Source organism: Pteropus alecto, unplaced genomic scaffold, assembly GCF_000325575.1.
Source record: "Pteropus alecto unplaced genomic scaffold, ASM32557v1 scaffold155, whole genome shotgun sequence".
NCBI lineage: Eukaryota > Metazoa > Chordata > Mammalia > Chiroptera > Pteropodidae > Pteropus > Pteropus alecto.
Window position 1 is genome coordinate 11,357,932 of NW_006438113.1, and position 23,494 is coordinate 11,381,425.

Consider the following 23,494-nt stretch of genomic DNA (forward strand, 5'->3'; position numbering starts at 1 on the left):
TAGTGAAAAGGGAGGCATTATTTTACATTTCTGCAAATCTCTTTAACGTCTGGCCTAATAGAAGATTCTCATATCTGCTTCTTCATTCAATCTGTTGCACAGGACATGTAAACTCTGGAAAACCCCATTGTACTTTCATTAGAGTGAAAAAGGCAAATAAAGTCTTCGTATAAAATAATTTTGATCCTGTGGACCCCCAACCACACTTTGGGAATTGCTGATTTAGATATCACTATACAGTAGTCACCACTTATCAACAAAGAATATGTTAGAAGATCCTCAGTGGATACCTGAAAACATGGATAGTGCCATACCCTCTGTAGTCTATGTTTTTTCCAATACATACATACCTATGATAAAGTTCAATTTATCAATTAAGTACAGTAAGATATTAACATAATAACTAATAAAATAGAATGATTATAACAATATACTGTAATAAAAGTTATATTAATATGGTCACTCATTTCAGGGGATCCCTTGCTGAAGACTTCATATAAGCTCAATGCTTTCTGCTGCATTATGTTGCTGTTAATTGAAACAATGTTTTCTGCTCATGTCTTCCATCCACAAATTTAATGCCTTTTTCATTTTAACTAAGCACCTGTCACACACTATGGCCGTAACTTTTGTAGTTCAAGGTGCAACAGCAAAATTAGCATTAATTTGTTTTTCATTTTTCATAATTTCATAGATAGAAGATTCACTCTTACCACAGATCTTAGCAACCTCAAAATGTGATTTTTCTTCTTTTCTTATTAAGTCAAGAACTTTCACCTTTTTACTTAAAGGCAGCACTTTATGGCTTCTTTTTGGCATATCTGGATTTCCAGCATCACTACTCTTGCACTTTGGGGTCATGAAGTAAAAAAAAAGCTTACTTAAACACAAGCACTGTGATACTGTGACAGTGGATCTGATAACCCAGAGTAACTAACAGGCAGGGAGCATATACAGCATGGATATATACACAAAGGGATGTTTCATGACCTGGACTTGGGCAGGATGGCATGAGATTTCATCACACCATCTAGAGGCATGCAATTTAAAACTTATAACCTGTTTATTGTTTATTTCTGAAATTTTCCATTTAATATTTTCAGACTACAGTTGACCACAGGTAACTGAAACCACTGAAATCACAGAAAAGCGAAACCCTAGCTAAGGAGGGACTACTGTATCTACTTTCTGGTTGCCTAGGGCTCCCAAAGTACCCTCTATTTCTATATCTGTGCTATCAGCTCCATCTCCTAGGTAAGAGTCAAATGTTAATACTGTGCTTTTTAGCATACATGGAAAACTTGTGAAAACATTTTCAATGAATAACAAATCTTAGAAAAGTCATTCTTCCCTTTCACTGAAAAAGAGAAGAGTATCTCCTTCATTGTATGCTCCCTGATAGTAAGGCTTTCTTCTTTTAGGAATATAATGACTAAGGCAAATGTTAGACTAAGACCAAAAACAACTGGGTGTCTTACTACAACAGCACAATCTAATATTTACCAAGTCCTTTCTATGTGCTAGATTTGTGCTACTGCTTTACATACATTATCTCGTTTAATTCTCACAGTAATCCCCAGGTGTATACTGGTATTACCATTTTATAGATGAGGAAATCGATATAAAGAGGTTAATGCCCAACTGTTATATGGGACTGGGCCAGGAATTGAACCCAGAAAAATCTGTCTCTGGAGCACAGAGTCCATTACCTACTGATAAAGTAAAAGGGTAGGAGATAAAGCGAGATTAGCACGACAGTCGAGTAGAGCGGGAAAAGTTAGTAACGCAAGTCTCAGGGTCAAGACAGCTGAGATACCAAGACAGGACGCACTTATTTTTCACCAGAGCCTTCTTTTCTGCTTTATTTTCTACGCTACCATACTTCTCGTCTCATATTTAACATATTTCATTGTTGGTGGCTTCACCGCTCACGCCTGAGGCTGATCCTGAAACTAAGGCGCTAAAAAACCTGATAGATAAATAGGAGCTGGGCAAATCTGAGGTAACTACGGCGCAGGCGCATCACATCCCAGGCCCGCCTGCCAGCCCCTCCTCCCGCCTTGGACTCCACCAGCTCGTGGGGCGTACGGGTGTGGGCCGCGGGTGTGGGCGGGGGGTGGGACAGGAGGGAGGCCCGAGCCTGCGCCTGCGCAGTCGGCGGGCGCTGGTGTGATCGAGCTCACGTAGCGAGGTCTGCAGTCGCCTCCTACCCGGCGTTGCCGTCGCGGCCTAGAGGTTATAAAAGGGCTGACTGGCTCCCTCTGCTGCCCAGTTGCGCCGCCAGCGGGCTGAGGGAAGGGAGTAGGTAACCTGCCCGTGTGCAGGCAACGGAGGACCGAAGCGCGCGCTCCCGTCCCGGTTCCCAGGTGAGACGCTTCCCCGATCTTGGGGACTGAGGCTGAGGCCCTTGGGCAGCCATGGTCCTTTTCGGACGGCTCTGGTGTCCGGTGCTTGCCCCCTGTGGTGGGATGGCTTGGGGGCGGGGGTTCTCCAGTTTACCACCGCAGCCTCGGTGTCTTCTTTAGACTCTCGGCCCCTCGCCCTGCGCCGCCTGACCCCAGGCTCCACAGGCCCCTCTGCCCCTCTTCATGCTCCCCTTCTCACCTCCTCCGTGGTGGGCGCCCCCAGCTGTTGGGGCTGCGGCAGCCTTAGTCCCCGCCCTAGGGACTAGGACTTTCTTGAATATTCCTTCTCGGGGAGGAATCACCCTGTTGATTTTTCCGAGCTCCTCTCACGCAATACCTGCACAGCTGACGGGAACGCGAGTGCGGGGTGTGGGTTTTTGGCTTCCGCGGAGCAGATGGTTAGTATATGGCAATGGAGAGAGGATTTTAAAGCTCAGCTGAAGCTCTCTAGGCAGTTTTACCTTATCGAAAGTCGTCAGGTCTGGGAAGTGGACCTACCTAGAGAAGTTCAGGCTTAACTCAACTGTTGCGCGCAGCGGTGCTGCTTGAGCTGCTAGATATAGCCTCGGGCGGCGAGTTTTGGGCTGTTTGGTTGAGGAACTCGGCTGTCAGATCACCCAGTCACTGGGCAAGCTAGTCTTCTTCCTTCCCTCTTCCACATAAATTTTTTTAAAGGCACATGAGCTTCTCTCCCTCCCCCCACTTTCTCTCAGCAGTTTGCTGCTTTTAAAGCCCACGTCAGTAAAACGAATTTCGTGGTTGTGTGAGAACTTTGAGTTGGAGTACGTGAATGGCCCTCAGATCTATCTACGTCTTAAGGGGGAGAATGGTACCATAAATACGAGACTGTTTTCTTAAATAATTGAATGTATTAAATACAATTCAGTTTTTACACACTAAACATACGTTCCGGATAGAGTGGAGAAGACTCTGGAATTTTTGCACTGTTTGCTTTAAGAAAGGGATGGAAAAGAAGCTAGATCTCCTTTTAGGAATTGATCTAAAAGGCCAAAGAGGCTTGCCAATTTCAACTTAACTGTTTCTGGTTTCTCCGAGAGCTGTGGCTCTTGGACTTTCCCTTGGAATGCACTCTAAAGGGATGAAGTAGCCACTACGTGAGTGGGGGAGGGGAAAAGACGTGGCAGCAGTGTTCTTTCATGAACTTTTTTGCTCATCTTTTTTTTTTTAAGGTTCTGAGAAGAAACATTTCCCCTTTTAGGTTTAGACGTAGCTTATGAATGAGGCTAGTCTTTTCCTAAAATAATCAAATGAAATATTCAGTCCGCATAGCAGGAACACTGGAATTTAATTTATAAAACATTTCAAAGGGATTTTTCTGTCAGTTTCTATGGAGAAAATGGATACCTTAAGCAGAAAATATTCAAGAAGCAGAAACTGAACAACCTTGAATATGTTTGGCCTCGATTCGTCGCTTAACTGGACTTTCTTTGATTTTTCATTGACTTTGGCTTTTAACATAAGTGTAATTTCAGAATCTTAAATGTGAACATCAAATTTTAGTTTTTTCTTTTTGTGGGAAGCATAGGTTTCGCATTTAAAAGTTATGTCAATTTTGGTTTCGGAACATCATTCCTTAAGCCCTGCTTATTTTAGATAGCTTATGGCAAATGCTTCTTATAGAGTTAACATAGACTAACTAGGAAAAGAACGACTTTATTTTTCTTTAGGTAGATAATGCTGTTTCCTTTGATATCTTACAATGATTTTTATTTCGAAGTACTGAAAGCTAGGACTTTCGTAAGCAGATAGTTAATAGGCTATTTTGTGTCTTGATAACTAAGGTAGTAAAATAGGTGAATAATTGTATACACCTTTTAATTATTGCAGAAAAATATAGACAGTGCAAAGGATTATTGAAAAAAGATAGTTTATATGACCTAAGTAGTCTAGGTTGTTGGAGGCAAATCTTGGCTTTTTGGTAAGGAGATGTTAATTTTTTCTAATACTATGGAGTGGATTGTATACTGACAAGCAGTATCTTTCCTAGGGTAATTAAGTTCAGACTTCTGCTTTTATTCTATGGATGCAGCCATAAAGCTTATGAGCCTTCATTTTTTTGTGGAAAGCCTTATTTTACTTAGCAATTAATAATCAACTGAGATATAATTACTGCTCTTAGATTTGGAAAGTGGACCCTGTGAAATACATTGTAGCAATTCTCAGCCTCTTTTGAGGTCATGAAATCCACTGAGAATATGATAGGTGTGGACTCTGAGTCAGAAACTGCAAATACCTACACACATCTACATGGAATTTTATATACCATTTACAGATACTCTCCTCTCTCCCCGAAGCACATCTATAAACTTTATTATAAGAACTAAAAAATAAAAGAGATACGAAGTTATTCTTTAAGGATATCTAGGTATCTTGATGTAGTATTTCTTGAACATTTCTGAAATTTGGCCTGGGCTTGTCTTATTGAACTTGAGTATATAGATGACCCTAATAAACTTTTGTTGAAAGGGTTTTAACAAAAGTTTATAGTTTGGAAGTAGAATTGTTGAATTGCTAAATTGTCTAGGCAATCATGTCATATTGGCCTTCTCCCCATCGCCCCTTCCCCACTGTCACCCCCTACATATAACATGTCTTTGGTTCTACTCTAAAAGTGGAAAATGCTTGAAGGTAAACAAAAATAAATTGCACAGACCCCATTGCTCTTATAGTGAGATCTCGAATCTTATAATTAAATCATAATGGGCTGCGTGTATATAAAAATATATGAGACAAGCCAAATGAAGTATATATGTGTATTTGTGAAACTAGTGAAAGCTTTGTGTTTCTATTCAGTGAAATTTATTTGTATAATTTGAAGCTATTCTCTCATTAGTTTTCCTTTAGCCAAATATTGTGCCTTAATAAAAACTAACGAAATTCAAAAGACTTCATTAAGATTACTCCTTAATGAACTTGATATAATGAAAAATATTCCTTTTCCTGATGGGAATATTTTAGGTGATCAGTATGGCTATTTTTATATTTGGTTTGACATTGGCAAAAATATAGTATAGATAAAGATTCATGCTTCTAACATAATTGTCATCAGTGAATATTATCTTGGACTTCTTTCTCTTCCTGTTTAGTGTCTCATATAAATATGTCCATGTTTTGGTCCTTTACATATTTTTAATTAAAATAGTAATATTATAACATCAGATTAATAAGCCCAGCCTTTCTTGTTGGGCATTTGAACTGCTTCTCCATTATAAGTAGTGCAAAGAGAAGGCTGTAGTTTAGTGGTTTATTTTGTTCACAAAGAATATAGTAAACTTTAACCAGTTTTCTTTTTATCTGAAATTTTTTTTTAGGAAAATAAACACATGGCAATAAAATCTTATATCAGTAATTTTTTCTTCCCCCATAAGAATTTTTTAGGGAAATTGAGCTGGGCTCTAAAAAGATGTTTTAAATTACTTGATCACAACTAAAGGGCTTTATAATTTATAAGGTGGTGTTTTTTATATTGTATAAATTGACCCTTAAAATAATTTTCTGAGGTAGTTTTATATCATCCTCATTTTACAAATGAAGAGTTAATAGGTTGGGGCTCAGAGAAGTCAAGTAATTAATTTGCCTAAGAATACAGTAAGTGGCAGAACTGGGACTTGGACCCAGGTTGTCTGTTTTCAGATTCATACTTCACACTTTATCTTTGATAATTGGTCGGGCTGACTCTGAGATAATGGAAGGAAAAAAATCAGTAGCATATTAACAATGTATTAGAAATGTTTTCATCATGTATAGTTGAAACAAGATAGGATTCTTGATTAGTAGTAATTAACTTACTGATTCCACTCAATTAAATTTTGAAAGCATTTATAATATGCCCAGTAGACTATGGTAGAATCAAAAGACTGGTAGAAATGTTTCATAGGAGAAATAGGACATGCGAGTTACATGGTATGCAAGCATGTTACTAACATTTTACTTCACATTAAATCTGAATAAGAACTGAATGGAAACCGGTATCTAGATTCACATCCTCTGCAACCATGAATTCATTTTCCCCTAGTCTAGTATATGGGTTTTATTATGTATATATTTTCCTCAAATGGATGACTTTGGATCTGGCATTAGGAAAAAAGAGGATATTAAAGATTAGAAAGAGAAGGAAGGAGACTAGGGTTAAGAAAAATGGAATTTTTGCAAAAGAGCCTTGGGAAGGATCAAGTTGACGTATAGTATACCTGGGCCTCAGAGCTATAATTTATATTAGGAAGATGAGAAGGGCTGCTAAAGCCAGTTTCAGGTGTTCTACTCTGAACTAATGGGCCTTGCCCTGAATGAATTGTGGTCAGAGATTAAAAGTATATATAACTTCTTTTGTATTAGGAATGCTATTTAAGAAGTCCTGTAGGTACATATGGGAATTTGTCCCTCATCTGTGCAGAGTGTGTATTAAACAAAAGTTAGTTTCTCTAGATGTTTTTCATTCCAGGCATCAGATTTAGTTTGATTTTGGAATTACAGTTAGACTCAAGAATTAGTGGTCAATACCTATAAAATAAAAAGGCATTGAACATTGTAATGAAGTATCCAATAGAAGAACAGTATCTCCTGCTATGCATGTCTGTAGCAACAACAGAAATAGACTCTATAAGCATATTGTTAAAATTTTGAGAGGTGTCTTTGTAAGGTTTCTGGAGAGTAATAGAAATGGGAAAATGTAAAATGTTAATCACAAATTTTCAGATGTCTATTTTAATCTGTTTTCTTAATATATATTTGTAAGATTGTTCACCTCAGTACCTAATTCTGTTGCTCTCTTAATTTCTCAAGCTGTCAACCATGAATTGTTTTCTAAAATTTTAAAATAATTTTGGTTAAAAGATGCATTTGTATACAAAGTCTAGTGTTTAGTTTTAGAGAAATGAGAAAAATTATCCTGTAGGTATTTTCCTTGATTCTGTGTTATGATCATTAAGTATTTATTGAGCATCTGTTATTAAATACTGAACATTGTGCTGGAAGAAGCAATAATTTCGTGTTTGAAATAACATACAGAATAGAGGACAATTGCATAAATTTCTATGTTTTATTATAGAACACTTAGTATATATTGATTAACTGGTTTTAAGTAGGCTCAAGACTTATCTTACACTAATTATTTATTAACTGGTTTGCATATCTAATTCCTTCAAAAAATGATCAGTAGACAACAGAGGGGGAAAAATAGTGTAGATGATAGAGGCTTTGTTCAACCCTCTTGCGACCAAATCAGAGTTGTGACAGAAACATGGAGCAAACAGCAAGTAAAGTCGCCTGAGATCTAAATGAACAGAAGCACTACAACTAGGGAGCAAACACACGAGTCTGCCCGGTCCCGAGTGGCTGAGTGGGACAGAGGCTACAACAGTGTCAGCCGGCTGCTGCAGACACCTCTTAAGGGAGCTGCGTTTGTGAGCAGACTTTTGCGGTGATAGACCTGCTCGCTCTGAGCACCAGTGCCTGGTCGGCTGCACAGTGGTGGTGGCGGGAGCGTGGAATGATACACTACGAACTTATGGGAAGACACCGAGTTGTCGAGTGAGGGCAGGGGGTGAGGCTCTTTCCCAGGCAGAAGTGTCAGAGGTATCCATTGTTCCTCTTTTGAGCCCTCCCTGCCTCCCAGGGTCCAGATGCAGCACCCTCATAGTTGAGATGTCATCAAACTGGATAACAGAAATTGCTCCACCCAGAGGATTCCCTGAAACTCCGCCTCCTCCAACTTGTGGCCCCACCCAAGCCACATCCATCGTGTCCTTGGTGAATCCTATGCCACTTGCCGAGTAGCGCCAAACTGGTGGCAGCTGGCCTCGGTTTCTAGTGTGGCCTTTGGAGGCAACTATAAGCACAGCATCTGTAGATTGCTTGCTGAATCTTAACAGGTAGGCCCAGAGGGGCACAGGATGGGGCTAAACTTAGCCTGTAGCTGAACTCCTCTGAGGACTGTGCCACTGGACATCTACTACACAAAGCTATGCTAATAAGACTGGGAGGATTAGGAGCTTTGCTTAGTACATAGAAACAGACATGGAAAGGCAGCCAAAATGGGAAGACAAGCAGAAACTGTATGAGAAAACAGAACAGAAATCCTGGAATAATGGAGTCAAGTAATCTAACAGATGCAGAGTTCAAAACATTGGTCATAAAGATGCTCAGTGAACTTAGGGGAAGTGTAGATGAATTCTGTGAGAACTTTAACTAGGAGATAAAAAAAAATACATAAAAACGGAAATGGAAATTATAAAAGAGAACCAGTCAGAAATGAAGAACACATATTCTGAGATTAAGAGTATATTAGAAGGAATAAACATAATGGATAAAGAGGATCGAACCACCAATGTAGAGGATGGGGAAACCAAGGACACTCAATTAGAATGACAAGAGAAAAGAAGCCAAGACTAAATTAAGGAGCTTATGGGATACAATTAAATGTAAAAATATCTGTGTCGTAGGAGTACCTGAAGGAAAACAAGACATTGAAGAGCTGTTTGAAGAAATAATGATGGACAATTGCCCTAACTGGTAAAGGAAATAGACATACAACCCCAGGAAGCTCAGAGAGTCCCCAAAAATATGAACCCAAAGAGGCCTACACCAAGACACATCATAATAAAATGCCAAAGGTTAAATACAAAGAGAGAATCTTAAAAGCAGCAAGAGAAAAGCAGTTAGTTACCTACAAGAGAACACCCTTAAGACTGGCAGCTGATTTCTCAAAAGAAACTATGCAGGACAGAAGGGCTTGGGACAAAATATTCAACATGATGAAAACCCAGGATCTACGATCAAGAATACTTTATCCTGCAAAGCTATCATTTAGAGTAGAAGGACAGATAAAGAACTTCCCAGACAAAAACAAGCTAAAGGAATTTATCACCACCAAGCCAGTATTACAGGAAATGTTGGAGGGACTTCTTTAAGAAGAAAAAATACCTATCAAAAACAGGAATAAAGAATGTTAATAACTATGTATTTATCAAGAAGTACTAGATTTAGTGGGGTGATCACTTTGTGAGTAAATAGATCTCTAACCACTGTGCTGTACACTGAAACTATTATTGTATGCCAACTATAATTGAAAAAAAAAAAACCCAGCTCATTGAATTGTACAATGGGAACTTCAATTTCTTAGCTGAAGCAGAAACTTCAAACATTAAGTTTAACTTCAGTGTGTATCCAAATTCCAATTTAAATCTTTTAAAATGGATTAAAATCACATTTATTCTTAAACTGTATCTGTGATATAGAAGTAGCTTTTATTGGCTAACAATTAAGCAAAAAAAAAAAAATTAAAATATTGAAGAATATTTCTGGCGATGGGGAAGAGAGGAATAACAACATAAGAATTCTTTATTATTTTGCCTACAGAAATGTTAACTACAGGCTTGATGAGAGAAAGTATATTAATTAGGACTCTGGGTTGAACAGACACCTAATTCATGCTAGCACATAGTGGAATTTATTTAAGTATTGTGGGAATAGGGTATTGCCTTAACAGCTTAGGTCAGGAGTGTGATTAGACTTCAGGAATAACTAGAACATCCAAATGTTTTCTTTAGTCTCTTGTCTTTTTAAAATCTTTCCAGATAAGCTTCATTCACTTTTTGACCAATATGTCAAAACTTGGTCCCTAACTTCTCCTAACCTTTATTTTATGTAGTTCAGGCATTCAAAGAGTACCTGCCATTTCTATCTCAGTTTCATTTTCAAAATTCCCAGTGAAGAACTTTGAATAGCCATTTGGTTAGGGAGAAATATCACACTGTATAACCTGACTGTTGAAACTATTGGGATGAATTAAAGATAGAATGGGGCAGTAAAAAACAGAAGGGGACAGTTTCCAGAAGAAAGAGTAGGGGTGGTAGAGGTGCCATATGGGCAAAAACAGAGGTGTGTGTGTTTTTAAATGATCTTAATCTTCTGCTTTTTTCTGACAAGGAAGACTTTGAACTTTTGAAGAATCTCCCAAAGACAACCTGTGTAGCACTTTCAGTTAAGGGCAATATCTTGATTTAGAACTTCTTTCCAACTGTATCTTGAAATGTCGTTCAGTTGGATTTATGCCAATTACTGGGTTCACTGCTCACGTACAGAAAGCTGAGAGAAAGGGGCTAGTTTTTGATAGTTTGATTTCTGAGTTTTTGATAGAAAAGTTGGCCATTGATTACTAGAGATGTAGCTCACTCTGGGAGCAGAAGTATGACTGGAATTCATGGAATTAAGTTAAAACATGGCAATTTGCAGAGTGATTATAGGGAAGAGCAGAAATATAACTAGTCTATTAGTCATCACTCTTAGTTGTCTTAGAATATCTATTTGCTTGTATGGAAGAGACATGCCAAGCCTTCATATATAGCAATTGTATTGGCCTGAATTAGAAGGCTGAATTTGTGTTGGTCTTTTGCTTTGACCATAAAAATTGTTAAAAAGAGTAAAAGTCTAACACAGGTATCATCTGGGCCAACAGTTGAATATGGAATTTGTATGAGGAATAATAAAGCTAGAGCTTTCTAAAAGAAGATTTGAAACAGTTGTGAAAGGCATAGTGAGACTGTTAGAAGGAGCCCTGTGGAAAATTTTTAGTGTCAGAGAAAGTTTAGAATATCATGCATTCTTTAGTATGCCATATTAATTTTTGAATGATTTGTCTGAGAAAGACAAACTTTTAAAAATGTTGCAATTTTTTTCTTGGAAGAAAAATGTCATAATGAAAGGGTAATGGAATTATTTGCTAGATGCCCTGTTCTAGTAATTCACTGAATTCAATTCAATGAATTCTGATATCTCAAAGTTGTAAATATTTACAGTGCAATAGAACTATTTTAAAATCTTTTCCCAGGTTTTATTGACCTGTGAATGTATGGGCTGGACTTTCCTAGAAGAAGAAAAGTTTTAGATAAATAATACGCTTTGCAATTTATTTTTATCCAGGCCTACCTGAGAATATGTTTCCCAGGAAGATGTCTTCCATACTGTTTTTTTTCCTTATAGTTTTTAAAAAATAATATTCATGCATATCAAACATCTATAATATACATGTATGTTATAAAAATTAGATAATAAACACAAACCTACTAGCCAACTAAGAACCAAATATTAATCAGTAATTTATCCATACTGTTTTAGCACTAAATTTTATTCCAATACGAATTAATCTCTGTATCTTTGACTCTGGCTTTCTTTTCTTTCCTCTTCTCTTTCCTCCCTCCCTCTCCTTTCCCCCTCTCTCCCTCTTTTCTCCCTTTCCCTCTTTCACATTTTCCGTCAAAAGTCTTCTCAGAGAGCTGAGATTTACTTTTAAAAGAGATTGCATCGTCTTAAACCCATTTAAATTCTATTTTAAGCTTGTTCGAGGATTTAGAACAGGAGACATTCATATCTTACTATTTTTGATAAAACCCTAATGTCTGGGATGCTTGACTCATAGATGCTTATAAATATGATTTGCTTTGAAAGCTGCTAATCAAACAAAGCTGGAAATAAGTGGAAGTGAGACTTTATTAGTAAGGAAACCATAATGCTTTAAAAACCTGTGATTGATATACTTGCCTCTTCTGTCATGTCATATATGTGTCCTTTAAGGTTTCTGAAAGAATGTAGATGAGACGTAGTATTCAAACAGATTAGAGGAACCATTCCGGAGAGTAATTAGAAATTCAATGATATTTTTCAAAAGATAAGTTGAAGTTAAATCTCTTTTAAAGGCAGAGAGCACCTTTTGTGTGATTTTCAGCGATGTTTTTATCCAGCGGTTCCCAAAGTTTGATCCCCAGACCAGCAGTATCAGCATCATCTGAGAACTTGGATGAATTACCTAGATACATCAGACCTTTAGATGATTCCAAAAGAGCTGAAGTTTGAGAATCACTGCTGTATACAGGGCTGTGTTTATTTTTATTAACTAGCTCAGCTTGGCATGGTAGTTTGGAGTAATGCTGTATGGGACTGAACTTTCTATTGCAAGTGACAGAAATCCAACTTGAACTAGCTTAAGAAAAAGAGAATTTACAGGTTCCCTTAGCTGAGTTGGAAATTAGTGGGTTAACTCACAGATTCAAAGCAATAATTAGAAGAATCAGGACTGAGGAGCCTTTAACTGCTTGTCTCCACATGACTTTCCTTTTTATAGATTGGGTACTTATGTATCCTTGACAAGTGGGAAGGATGGTCATAGGCAGTTCCCAATTCATATCCTCTGGACTAACCAACTGTAGTAAGAGCTGCTTTTTACTGTTTCACAAGTCTTAACCCTTAAGCATCACGTTCATGGGAATGAGCGTCAATGACTAGATTAGCCTGGAACATGTGTCTCTCTGGGAGGAAGGAGAATAGAAAAGTGTGCTGTTTTGACAGTGTAGTTCACTACTAGATATCTGGGTTGCTTTCAGATAAGCTTAACTGTCTTTCAAGCAGAGAAAAATCTGGAGGCTTATAGAGTTAGAAAATGCAATATATTCAAACGTGTAGTACTTTAAACTACTTTTTGTGTCAGAGAGTAATTAACCACTTCATTAAAGGTTTGGGGTGCCAAATATGGGAGTTGATATTTTAGGTTTATTATTTTGTAGAGTTAATTTTTTGTCACTTTAAAAGTTAGTATAGCCTAGGACATTGGACAATGCAGAGAAATAGAGAAAAATCACCTAGTGTTCTGCTGTCCACAGACAACTACATTTTGGTAAATTTCCTCTGCATATTTTCTTGCATAGTTATGATCGTATTATGTTAATTTTTAAAATTTGTTTTGATCAGTATTTATAACTTTCTGTCAGAGTAGTGGAAACGTAATCTCATTCAATACAGATTCCGCCAGGGTTGTATGATGTTTATTTTTTTGAAGACTTTATTTTTTTAGAGCAGTTTCAGGTTCACAGCAAAATGGAGAAGATGGTACAGAGATTTCCCATATACTCCCTGCCCCCTGCCACAACATACATAGCCTCAACATCCCCCACCAGAGTGGCACATTTGTTGCAACTGATGAATCTGCACTGAAACATCATAATCGTCTAGAGACCATAGTTTACATTACTGATTCACTCTAGGTTTGTGGGTTTGCACAAATGTATAATTACATGTATTTATCATTATAATATCATACAGAATATTTTCACTGCCCTAAAAATCCTCTCTGTTCCATCTATGCACACCCTCCAACAGTGATCTTTACTGTCTTCATAGTTTTGCCTTTTCCAGAATGTCATATACTTGGACTCATACAGTGGATGGCCTTTCAGATTGGCTTCTTTCACCAAATATGTGTTTAAGATTCTTCCATGTCTTTTCATGGAGTTATAGCTCATTTCTTCTTAGCATTGAGTAGTATTCCATTGTCTGGGTGTACTACAGTTCAACCATTCACCTGCTGAAGGACATTTTGGTTGCTTCCAAGTTTTGGTTATTATGAATAAAGCTACTATAGATATCTGCCTGCAGGTTTTTGTGTGGACATAGTTTTCAACTCTTTTGGGTAAATACCAAGGACCATGATTGCTAGATCTTATGGTAATATCTTTAATTTTTTAGGTAACCTTCAAACTTTTCCAAATGTCTGTACCATTTTGCATTTCCACTAGCAATGAATGAGAGTTGATGTTAATTTTCAAACCTTGTTTTTTCATTTAAATTCACAAATTAAAAGATATGTTCCTTTTAAGTTTCTTGACATATAGCACCAGCATTAGATATTTTTAATTGTTAATTTGTTAAATTGTTCATTTGATGGACAAAAAGCTATCTCAGATTTTTTGAATTTTTTGTGTCCATGATTACTAATAAGTGAGCTTTTTTGGTTATCTGTTTTATAGTTCCTCTATTGTTACTTTCTGCATTCTTAATTCACTTATCTATTAACATCTTAGTGGTTTTCTTATTGATTTGTATGAGTTCTTTAAATGAGCTTTATTTTCTTTTTTTAAATTAATTTGTTATGGTGACATTGGTTAACTAAATCCAATAAGTTTCAAGTGTACAATTCAGTAATAAGTCATATATATTTCACATTGTGTGTTCACCACCCATAGAGCTTTATTTTCTTTAGTTTCCTAGTTCATAGTTTGTTTTTTGATATGTATAAACCTAAATTATTTTGTGTATTTAAATTCCATCTGGCTTTCAATAGGTTGTTTCATCATTTTTAAGCTTAGACATTCTGTCATTTGAGAGATCCAATAACTTTTCTTTTGCATTTTTTGTTGATTATAACTCCTTAATTCATATAGAATTTATTTTGCAGCATGATGTAAGGTGAAGGTATATTCTTCATTTGATTAATGCTTTGAATTTTTATATAAGCTCTATCATTCTTAAAATGCAATTTTCAAGCTTTTTAGTAATTTCTGTAGGCTAATGATTCTTGATTCATTGTAAGGTTTAAGATGATTAAAGATGGCTAAGAAACTTTAGTGACAATATATTTAGCAATTAAAAAATGATAACCTCTTAACAATCTATAAACTTTCTCATCAGAGTTAAATATTTAGACAACATTTCTGGTTAGCCTTCTGTTAGAACAGCAGAGGCATTTGTATTTTCTGGGCATAACATTTATTTATGAAGAAAATTATGGCAGAAACTCATTTAAACAGTGAGAAGATTCTAGACTATTCAGACAGTGCAGGATTTTGAAAAAGTCTTGTGCTTTGGCAGGAGCCCAGGAGAGGAAGTGTCTGCATCTGCTACATTCTAGAAGCCGTCCCAGAGTTACTGTAAAGCAGCCAAGAGAGCAGTGTATTTTACTACTGTGTGGTTCTGGAAGTATCTGGAAGTTTGCAGCAAACTTGAGGGAGGAGACTTAAAAGTACTTCCAGACTGTTAGTCTCTATGGTGATCTATTTTTATTGAGATTCAAGTTAGGAAAGTGGGGTTATTTTTTATTTTTATTTTTTTTGGAGAATAGGGAGCTTTCCAATGTGGACTTGAACCTGCTGGTTTAGGTAAAGTCATTTGAGAAGAGTCAGAGGTGCCTGCACAATGAGGAATAGGGTGACAAAACATTAGCCAGTGAGAACCTGTCATTGGGGCAAATGGCACTTTAATGGTAACTTATTCTCCTGTAAGGTAATATGAAGGGCTTAAAAGTCCATGTATGCGATGGAGAAGGAGCAAGAGGAGTGCTAGAAGGGCATTTGGTAAAGCAAGGTAAAATCTTTCTGCTAGTTAGTTGATATCTGCATTTGCCATGAAGAATCTATTCTAGAAAAAGACAACACTACCAGAGACAAAGGAAAAAGAAGGGCTTTGCTGCCAGGTTAAAAAAAAAAAAAATGCCACAGCAATGTAGTAGGCTAAGGATTTTTTTTTTTACATGGAACACAGTTTTTTTTTACAAAGAAACTTAATGCTAGGTGTTTTTTTGTTTGTTTGTTTGTTTTGAGAGAAACTATCTTAAATCGACAGGACTGCTTATTCTTTTTGGATTCTATACAACTTTTAAAAATAACAGTTTTATTGAGATATAATTCATGTACTATACAATTCACCCACTTAATGTTCATGATTCAGTGTTTTTAGCACTTTCAGTGTTCTTCAACCATTAGTCACCAATTTTAAAAATTTTCATCACTCCCAAATCTACAACTTTTAATTGAACTTGTTTTAAAATATAAAGACATATAGGATGGAGCAAGTAGGAATTTAAAAGATTAATCAGAAAGCTCTGAAACTTTTTATTCTTTTTAAAACATTCTAACATTTTAGAATGTATTTTGGTAATATTTAAGTTACTTTAATAAAGTGGTACATTTTTATGGGAAATCAATGGTTTAGATCTAGATCACAGAATATTTTTCAGGCTGTATGAAAGTGGTACTACTATCTAGTTACTCTAATTGTAGTAGTAATTAAGGAGAAAATAACCTCACATTGAATTTTTAATCATAAATTACTAGGTGATAACAAACGTATTTTTTAAACATATACCAAGCCGTACTCTAATTATATGAAAAATAAGATAGCTCTTATTAAATTATTAAATCTATTTACAAGAATTAACAGCAGTCCCATTATTAAATCTATTTACAAGAATTAACAGCAGTCCCATGGGCAACCTTGGGGGTCTGCCTTTAAATTTTGTGTATAAGAAAAATAGATTAAGGAACTTTTTCTTTTTTTCTTTTTTTTGTAATGGCCATATTTCTCTTGTAGGTGTGTGAACCTGTAAAATTAAGTCTTCCAAGATGATGCGGTGTATTTTAATTGTAGGGATTCTACTTCCCCATTCTTTGGCCCATCCAGGCTTTTTTACTTCAATTGGTAAGTCTTAACTCCTTTTCAGTTTATATCATTTTTACATTTAAAATTTTCCAGTTTTTAGTGTTTTAAATCAGTAAAAACAAATATACTGTATTCTCTAAAAGATGCTCTCTTTTTAAAATTCAATTTTGTTTTTCTTTAAATTGATTTTTTTTCTTATTACAAAAGCAAGACATTTACAGGTTAGAAACGTATGAAAATTTAGAAAAGCATATCAAAGAAAATTCTCTGTTAATGGCTCCACTCAGCAAAAAATTTAATGCTTACACTTTTTTTATGCACAGACGTACAAATAATATACTGCGTGTTATTTCAGATCTTCCTTTTTCCATTTAAGGATCTACTGTGAATACATTTTTTTCCTACATCATAATTTCTAAAAAATCTTTAAAATTGTTGCAAAAATAGCATATTATGTAAAGGGGGGAAAAAAACAGAAGTACATAGAATGTAAGACCTCCACTTGTCTTCTTTCTCCCTGAAATATTCCTCATGGTTCAATGTGTATCTCTTTATATTTTTCCACATGCATAGTGTCTTAAATGAGATGTTTTCCTTCATCTTATTGATCAGCTTTACCCTTGTGTGATTGTAGAGCCAATTAGAACAAATACATATTTGTGACACCTAATTTTGGAATAGAAAATAAGTCTTCTCATCCCATTATAAATAACTAAATATGAATTATTTTAATTTCAACTGTGAAAAATAACTTTTGTTACTGTGGTTTTTATTTGTGGAATAAAAATATAATTCTAATTAGCCTCAAAAGAAAAAAGGTGAGGGGAGTTGTGGAAGAAGAAGTATTGATCCTTGGAAAGTAGAATTGTTTTATTCTTAGATGAAAAGGCAATTTGCCTATAGTCCAAATTTGCGAAACTAAATAGCTTGAAAATTAGAATTGTAACACATGATTAGAAAAGTTTTTGATTTTATTTTTATTTATCTGGTTCAAAAAGAAAAAGGAAAAAGAAATGCTGTCTCCAACATACCTGATTCATGCCAGTTAAATCCTCTCATAGAATGAAGCATTCTTGATTATTCTTAGGTTATTTTAAAATATTTGTGTTGATGAATATGAGTATTTGATAACCTTCTTCCTTTCTCTTCCTTCTAGGTCAGATGACTGATTTGATCCATACAGAAAAAGATCTGGTGACTTCCCTGAAAGATTATATTAAGGCAGAAGAAGACAAATTAGAACAAATAAAAAAGTAAGCAAAGCGTTTTACTTATAATGACTCTGACTCTATCCACCTGGCTATTTTTTTCTAGAGCTAAAACATTGAATGAAAATGAAAGCCATCTGTTGATAATAGCCATTCTAATAGGTATGAGGTGGTATCTCATTGTGATTTTGATTTGCATTTCCCTAATAGCTAGTGAAATTATGCATCTTTTCATGTATCTATTGGCCATGTATATCTTCTTGGAAGAAGTGTCACTTCAGGCTTTTTGCCCAGATTTTAATTGGATTGTTTTTTTTTTTTTGGTGTTGAGTTGTATGAGCTATTTACATATTTTGGATATTAACCTCATTGAATTGTATAATGTAAAAACAAGCAACTAATTGTCTATTTCAATAAAGCTGGAAAAAAAAGAAACCTTTATAATTTTACTTTTAAAAAGAATTTTTAGATATAGTTTTAAATCAAAAATCTCTAAATGGTTTTTTTTTTTTTTTTAGCTGGTTTACTAAATTGCGTTTTTCATTATTAAGTGTATGTATACTCCATTTATATATGTATAGATGGGCAGAGAAGTTAGATCGGCTAACCAGCACAGCAACAAAAGATCCAGAAGGATTTGTTGGGCACCCTGTAAATGCATTCAAATTAATGAAACGTCTGAACACTGAGTGGAGTGAGTTGGAAAATCTGGTCCTTAAGGATATGTCAGATGGTAAGTCAGATGGTAAGGCTGATGAGCCAGAAAAAGTAAAGCAGTATTGCTACCACCTGTAGAAATGCCAGAAGTAGTCATAAATTCAGTTCCCAGAATATCAAATGAATTATTGCTGGGGTTTGTTTTGTTTGATCAGAATTCTTTTATTCTAGATTTCAAATTCCTTGATTTAAAAAGAAAGGTGAATAAAAACTGGAAACGAAATAAAAGTAAAACTGTCAAAAAATAATTTCTGCAATTGGTGACTAATACAGGCGTGTTTTGCTTTGAAGTCTACAAAAGAGACTTGATTATTTGGCATATAGCTTTATTGCTGAGGGTAGTCATTTTCATTTTAGGATTACCTTCAGACTTTAAAAATTTATGGATAAATTTTATCCTAATCAACACATGCATTCCACTGTAAGGAAACAGTGTTAGAGGTGTTATATATATAGTATTTTGAAACTTAGGATTGTTTTACTTAATGTAGACAATAAATTTTAAAACTGGGGTTGCAAACAGTAATAATGAATGTCTTTCTAATTGAAACAATAAGTTGTAGTTGGAGTATTTAAGTGTTTAAGATATTTTAGTAACACAGAGAACACTAAGTCTAGAGTAAAGGGATTGTGCTTAATACATAGAAGAGGCAAATATTTGTTGAATTACTAAAGGTGGCAAAAAAAGAGAGAGAGCGAGAGGGAGAGAAGGAGAATTGAGCTAGCTGTGTAGATAAACTACTCCAAGGATGCTTACAGTTTTTGTGAGCAGTAAACTATTTTCCGTAGGACAGGAAACCTAAAAAAGAAATTAAGGCAAGCACTATGAATATTTCTTCATGATGAGGGGGAAATAGAGATTATTTGCTTTCTTATATAACACTATGAGAGCAATTTTAAGGTCATGTATGTGTGGATTTACATACACACAGACACACACACACACACACCCACACACACATCTATCTATCTGTCTATCTATCTATTTATTTATTTATAAATTCTCAAGTAATGACCAAATGACCTAAGTTCTTCTACAGGTAAACCTTGAGACTGACATTTTAATTTGTGGTAGTCATCCATAATGCTATATATTTTTTTCTTTTATTAGAGGAGACTTAAGCAATTTCTTGGACTTTTGTTTTGGGGCATAAAAAACAATATAATCTATAAAACTTGGAAAACTTGCTTGTAAAATTCCATGTGGATATTGTGACTGAGAGTTGGTATTATTAAAACTAAGAAAATATGCTTGATAGGAACTTTAGCCCTCTTCCAGCAAGTTTTCATTTGTACATTTTCATTAACATAAAAATGCCTGGCCTCTTTGCTGATCAAAATACAGATAGTTGATAAGAAAATGAGAGGGGAGGGAAGTCATCTCATACCTTTTATTTGCAAATGATGATACATATTAAAATTTTTTCAATCTTTTTTTTTGTTGTTTTGATTACTTAAGCTTTAAGGAGTATTTGGCATCTTTTCTCCTTAAGGGTAATATAGTTACCAATAATTAGTTTGTTAGTTTGATTTTTGCTATATTTTATATAAAAACTTAAAATTAAGATTAGGTTTTATGTAGAGCAAATCTTGATCAATGAAAACTATATTTAATAATAAGCAGATCTAAATATATTTCAATAAACTAGCTTATCTGATGATCTTAAATATATAATTAATATCTCTTTCTCCCCTTGAAGAATTCCACCAAACTTTATATGATTACATACTAATTAATGTGTGGCACATGGAAGAAGAAAACAGAACTTTATTTAATAGCATACATTTTACATACCATCTGTTATCTGAAAGTATAATTGGTTGCCAGTGAATGTCATTTTCAAATCTATAAATCTGTTCATTTTTCATGCTTAGTGGAGGCTATATTGTGTAACTAAAAACTCAATTATTATGTGAGTTTATTAATACATACAGATATTATGTATGCAGTGATCTCAGATTAAGCAAAGTTAGAGATATAAGTTTCATTCAGTGTATTTAATATTTTTCCACTGAACATGTGAAATGTGGTATGGGGGGAAATTATGATAAAATCAATTTTGAATAGTCTTTGTAAAGACCGTATTGGAAATTGGAAGTCTGTGAGGTTCTAGAGTCTTCTTTTTTTTCTCCCTCCTATTTCAAGGCTTTATCTCTAACCTAACCATTCAGAGACAGTACTTCCCTAATGATGAAGATCAGGTTGGGGCAGCGAAAGCTCTGTTGCGTCTCCAGGACACCTATAATCTGGATACAGATACCATCTCAAAGGGTAATCTTCCAGGTAAGAATTCTTCTAGTCTATAAAACACCTATCCCCTGGCTTCTCAGTTCAGCCCGTTAGGACAATCAGTGTTAATGTAAAAAAAGATTTTTGTATTTCATTTAAGATTTTTTTACTTTAGTTTGAGGACAAAACAGCCCTCCCTTTCTCTAGGGTTTAATAGTGTGGATAAGCTTCTAGCGTATTACAGTGAAAGCTTATACTTATAGGGACTAACCTTAAGTAGGAAATTTTAGCGTGTAAGAAAAAGAAACATTTTCTAAATTGTTTTTCTTTACGTTTTTCTTTAGAATACCCAATGTTTCTATGTGACGTTATAAGGAATAATCAAAGTTATATGTTCAGTAATTTAAAAACCAAGACCTGTTGTGTATGTACAGATTTTTAAAGTGTTTTGCAGTGTGGAACATCCTGCTTTCTGACCTATTTTTGACAGAACTTTTTTTTTTTTAAGTTACAGATAATTGTTATGATAATTTGCTTTAAAATTGTTTTATTATACAAAAACATAAAATTTACCATCTTAACCAATTTTAAATGTGCGGTTTAGTGGCATTAAGTATATTCACATCGTTGAACAACCATCACACTATCCATCTCAATAGCTTTTTTATCTTGTGAAACAAACTTTATACCCATTAAACAGTAACTCCCATTTCCTACTTTCCCCAGCCTCTGGCAACCATCATTCTATTTTCTGTCTTTATGATTTTGACTACTCTAAGTACCTCATATAAGTGGAATCATACAGTATTTATCTTTTTGCGACTGTCTTATTTCACTTAGCATAATGTCTTCAAGAGTCATCCATGTTGTAGTGTGTGTCAGAATTTCCTTCCTTTTAAAATCTAAACTAGCATATGTATATACCACATTTTGCTTATCTATTCATCTATCAGTGGTCACTTGGGTTGTTTCCACATCTTGGCTATTGTGAATAATGCTGTGATGGTTATGGGTGTGCAAATACCTCTTCAGGACCCTGCCTTCCATTCTTTGAGTACATACCCAGAAGTAGAATTGCTGGATCATATGGTAATTCTATTTTTAAGTTTTTGAGGCACTGCCATACTATTTTCCATAGTAGATATACCACTTTACATTCCTGCCAACAGTGTACAAGGGTTCCAATTTCTCCACATCCTTGTCAACACTTATTTTCTCTTTTCTTTTTCATGGTAGCCATCATATTAGATGTGAGATATTATGTCATTATAGTTTTGCATTTCCCTAATTATCAGTGATGTTGAGCATCTTCTCATATGCTTAACACTCATCTGTACATCTTTGGAGAAATGTCTGTTCAAGCTCTTTGCCCATTTTTTAATTGTGTTGTTTGTTTTTTGTTGTTGAATTTTAGGTGTTCTCTACACATTCTGGATATTAATCCCTTAGGAGATACGTGATCTAGAAATATTTTCTCCCATTCTGTGGGTTGCCTTTTTACTCTGTTGATACTTTCTATGAACAAAATTATAAAATTTTCATGAAGCCCAATTTTATTTTTTATTGCCTTTGCCCTTAGGGTCATATACAAGGAATCATTGCCCAATCCACTGTCACGAAGCTTTTGTCCTGTGTTTTCTTCTAAAAGTTTTATTGTTTTAAGTCTTATACTTTGGTCCTTGCTCCATTTTGAGTTAATTTTTATACATGGTGTTATGTAAGCATTCAGCTTCATTCTTTATGTATGTGGGACATTCAGTTTTCCCAGCACCATTTGTTGAAAAGACTGTCCTTTCCTCCATTGAGTGGTGTTAGCACCCTTGTCAAAATTCATTTGACCATATGTGAGAGGGTTTATTTCTGGACCCTTCTATTCCATTGGTCTGTATGTTTGTCTTTATGCTAGTACCACCTTGTTTTGATGACTGTAGCTTTGTATTAAGTTTTGAAGTCAGGAAGTATGAATTCTCCAGTTTTGTTTTTTTTTCAAGATTGTTTTGGCTATTTGGGGTCCCTTGAAATTCCATATGAGTTTTAGGATGGGTTTTTCTGTTACTGCAAAAACTGTCATTGGGATTTTGATGGGGATTGATTGTATTGAATCTGTAGATTGCCTTAGGTAGTAGTATTGACATCTTAATAATATGAATCTTCTAATCCATAAACATGGATGTGTTTCTATTTATGTCTTTAATTTCTTTCAGCAGTGTTTTGTATTTTTCATTGTACTTCTTTCATCTTGATTAGGTTAATTTTTGAAAATTTTGTTTTTGGAATTGTTTTAGTAATTTTCAGATTGTAAAGTGCTAATATACAGAAATGTAAGTGATTTATTTTTGTGTGTTGACTGTGTCCTACTGCTTTGCTGAATTTATTAACTCTTAACAGTTTTTTGGTGGAATATTTAGGGATTTCTACATTTAAGATAATATCATCTGTGAACAGAGATCATTTTACTTCTTCCTTTCCAGTTCGAATACCTTTAATTGCTTTTTCTTACCTAATTGCTCTGGTTAGAACTTCCAGTACTAAATTGAATACAAGTGGCAAAAGTGGGCATCCTGGTTCTTGATCTCAAGGAAAAGTTTTCAGTCTTTCACCATTGAGTATATTTGCTGTGGGTTTTTCATCTAGATATGTCTTATTATGTTAAAGTAATTTCCTTCTATTCCTAGTTTGTTGAGTTTTTCTTTTTTTTAATCCTGAAAGAG

The 23,494-nt window shown here is 35.0% G+C and overlaps 1 protein-coding gene across 2 annotated transcripts in view; it reads left to right on the forward strand.

The window, feature by feature from the left end:
• Positions 1-2,164: 2,164 nt before the first annotated feature.
• The window catches only part of P4HA1 (prolyl 4-hydroxylase subunit alpha 1), a 66,697-nt gene continuing 45,367 nt past the window's right edge, over positions 2,165-23,494 (forward strand). For both annotated transcript variants that reach the window (XM_006915526.3, XM_006915525.3), the window contains exons 1-5: positions 2,165-2,366; positions 16,560-16,667; positions 17,785-17,881; positions 18,418-18,569; positions 20,700-20,837. In XM_006915526.3, coding sequence (XP_006915588.1) covers positions 16,592-16,667; positions 17,785-17,881; positions 18,418-18,569; positions 20,700-20,837 — 463 coding nt within the window. In that variant the 5' untranslated portion in view covers positions 2,165-2,366; positions 16,560-16,591. The remainder of the gene's footprint in view (positions 2,367-16,559; positions 16,668-17,784; positions 17,882-18,417; positions 18,570-20,699; positions 20,838-23,494) is intronic.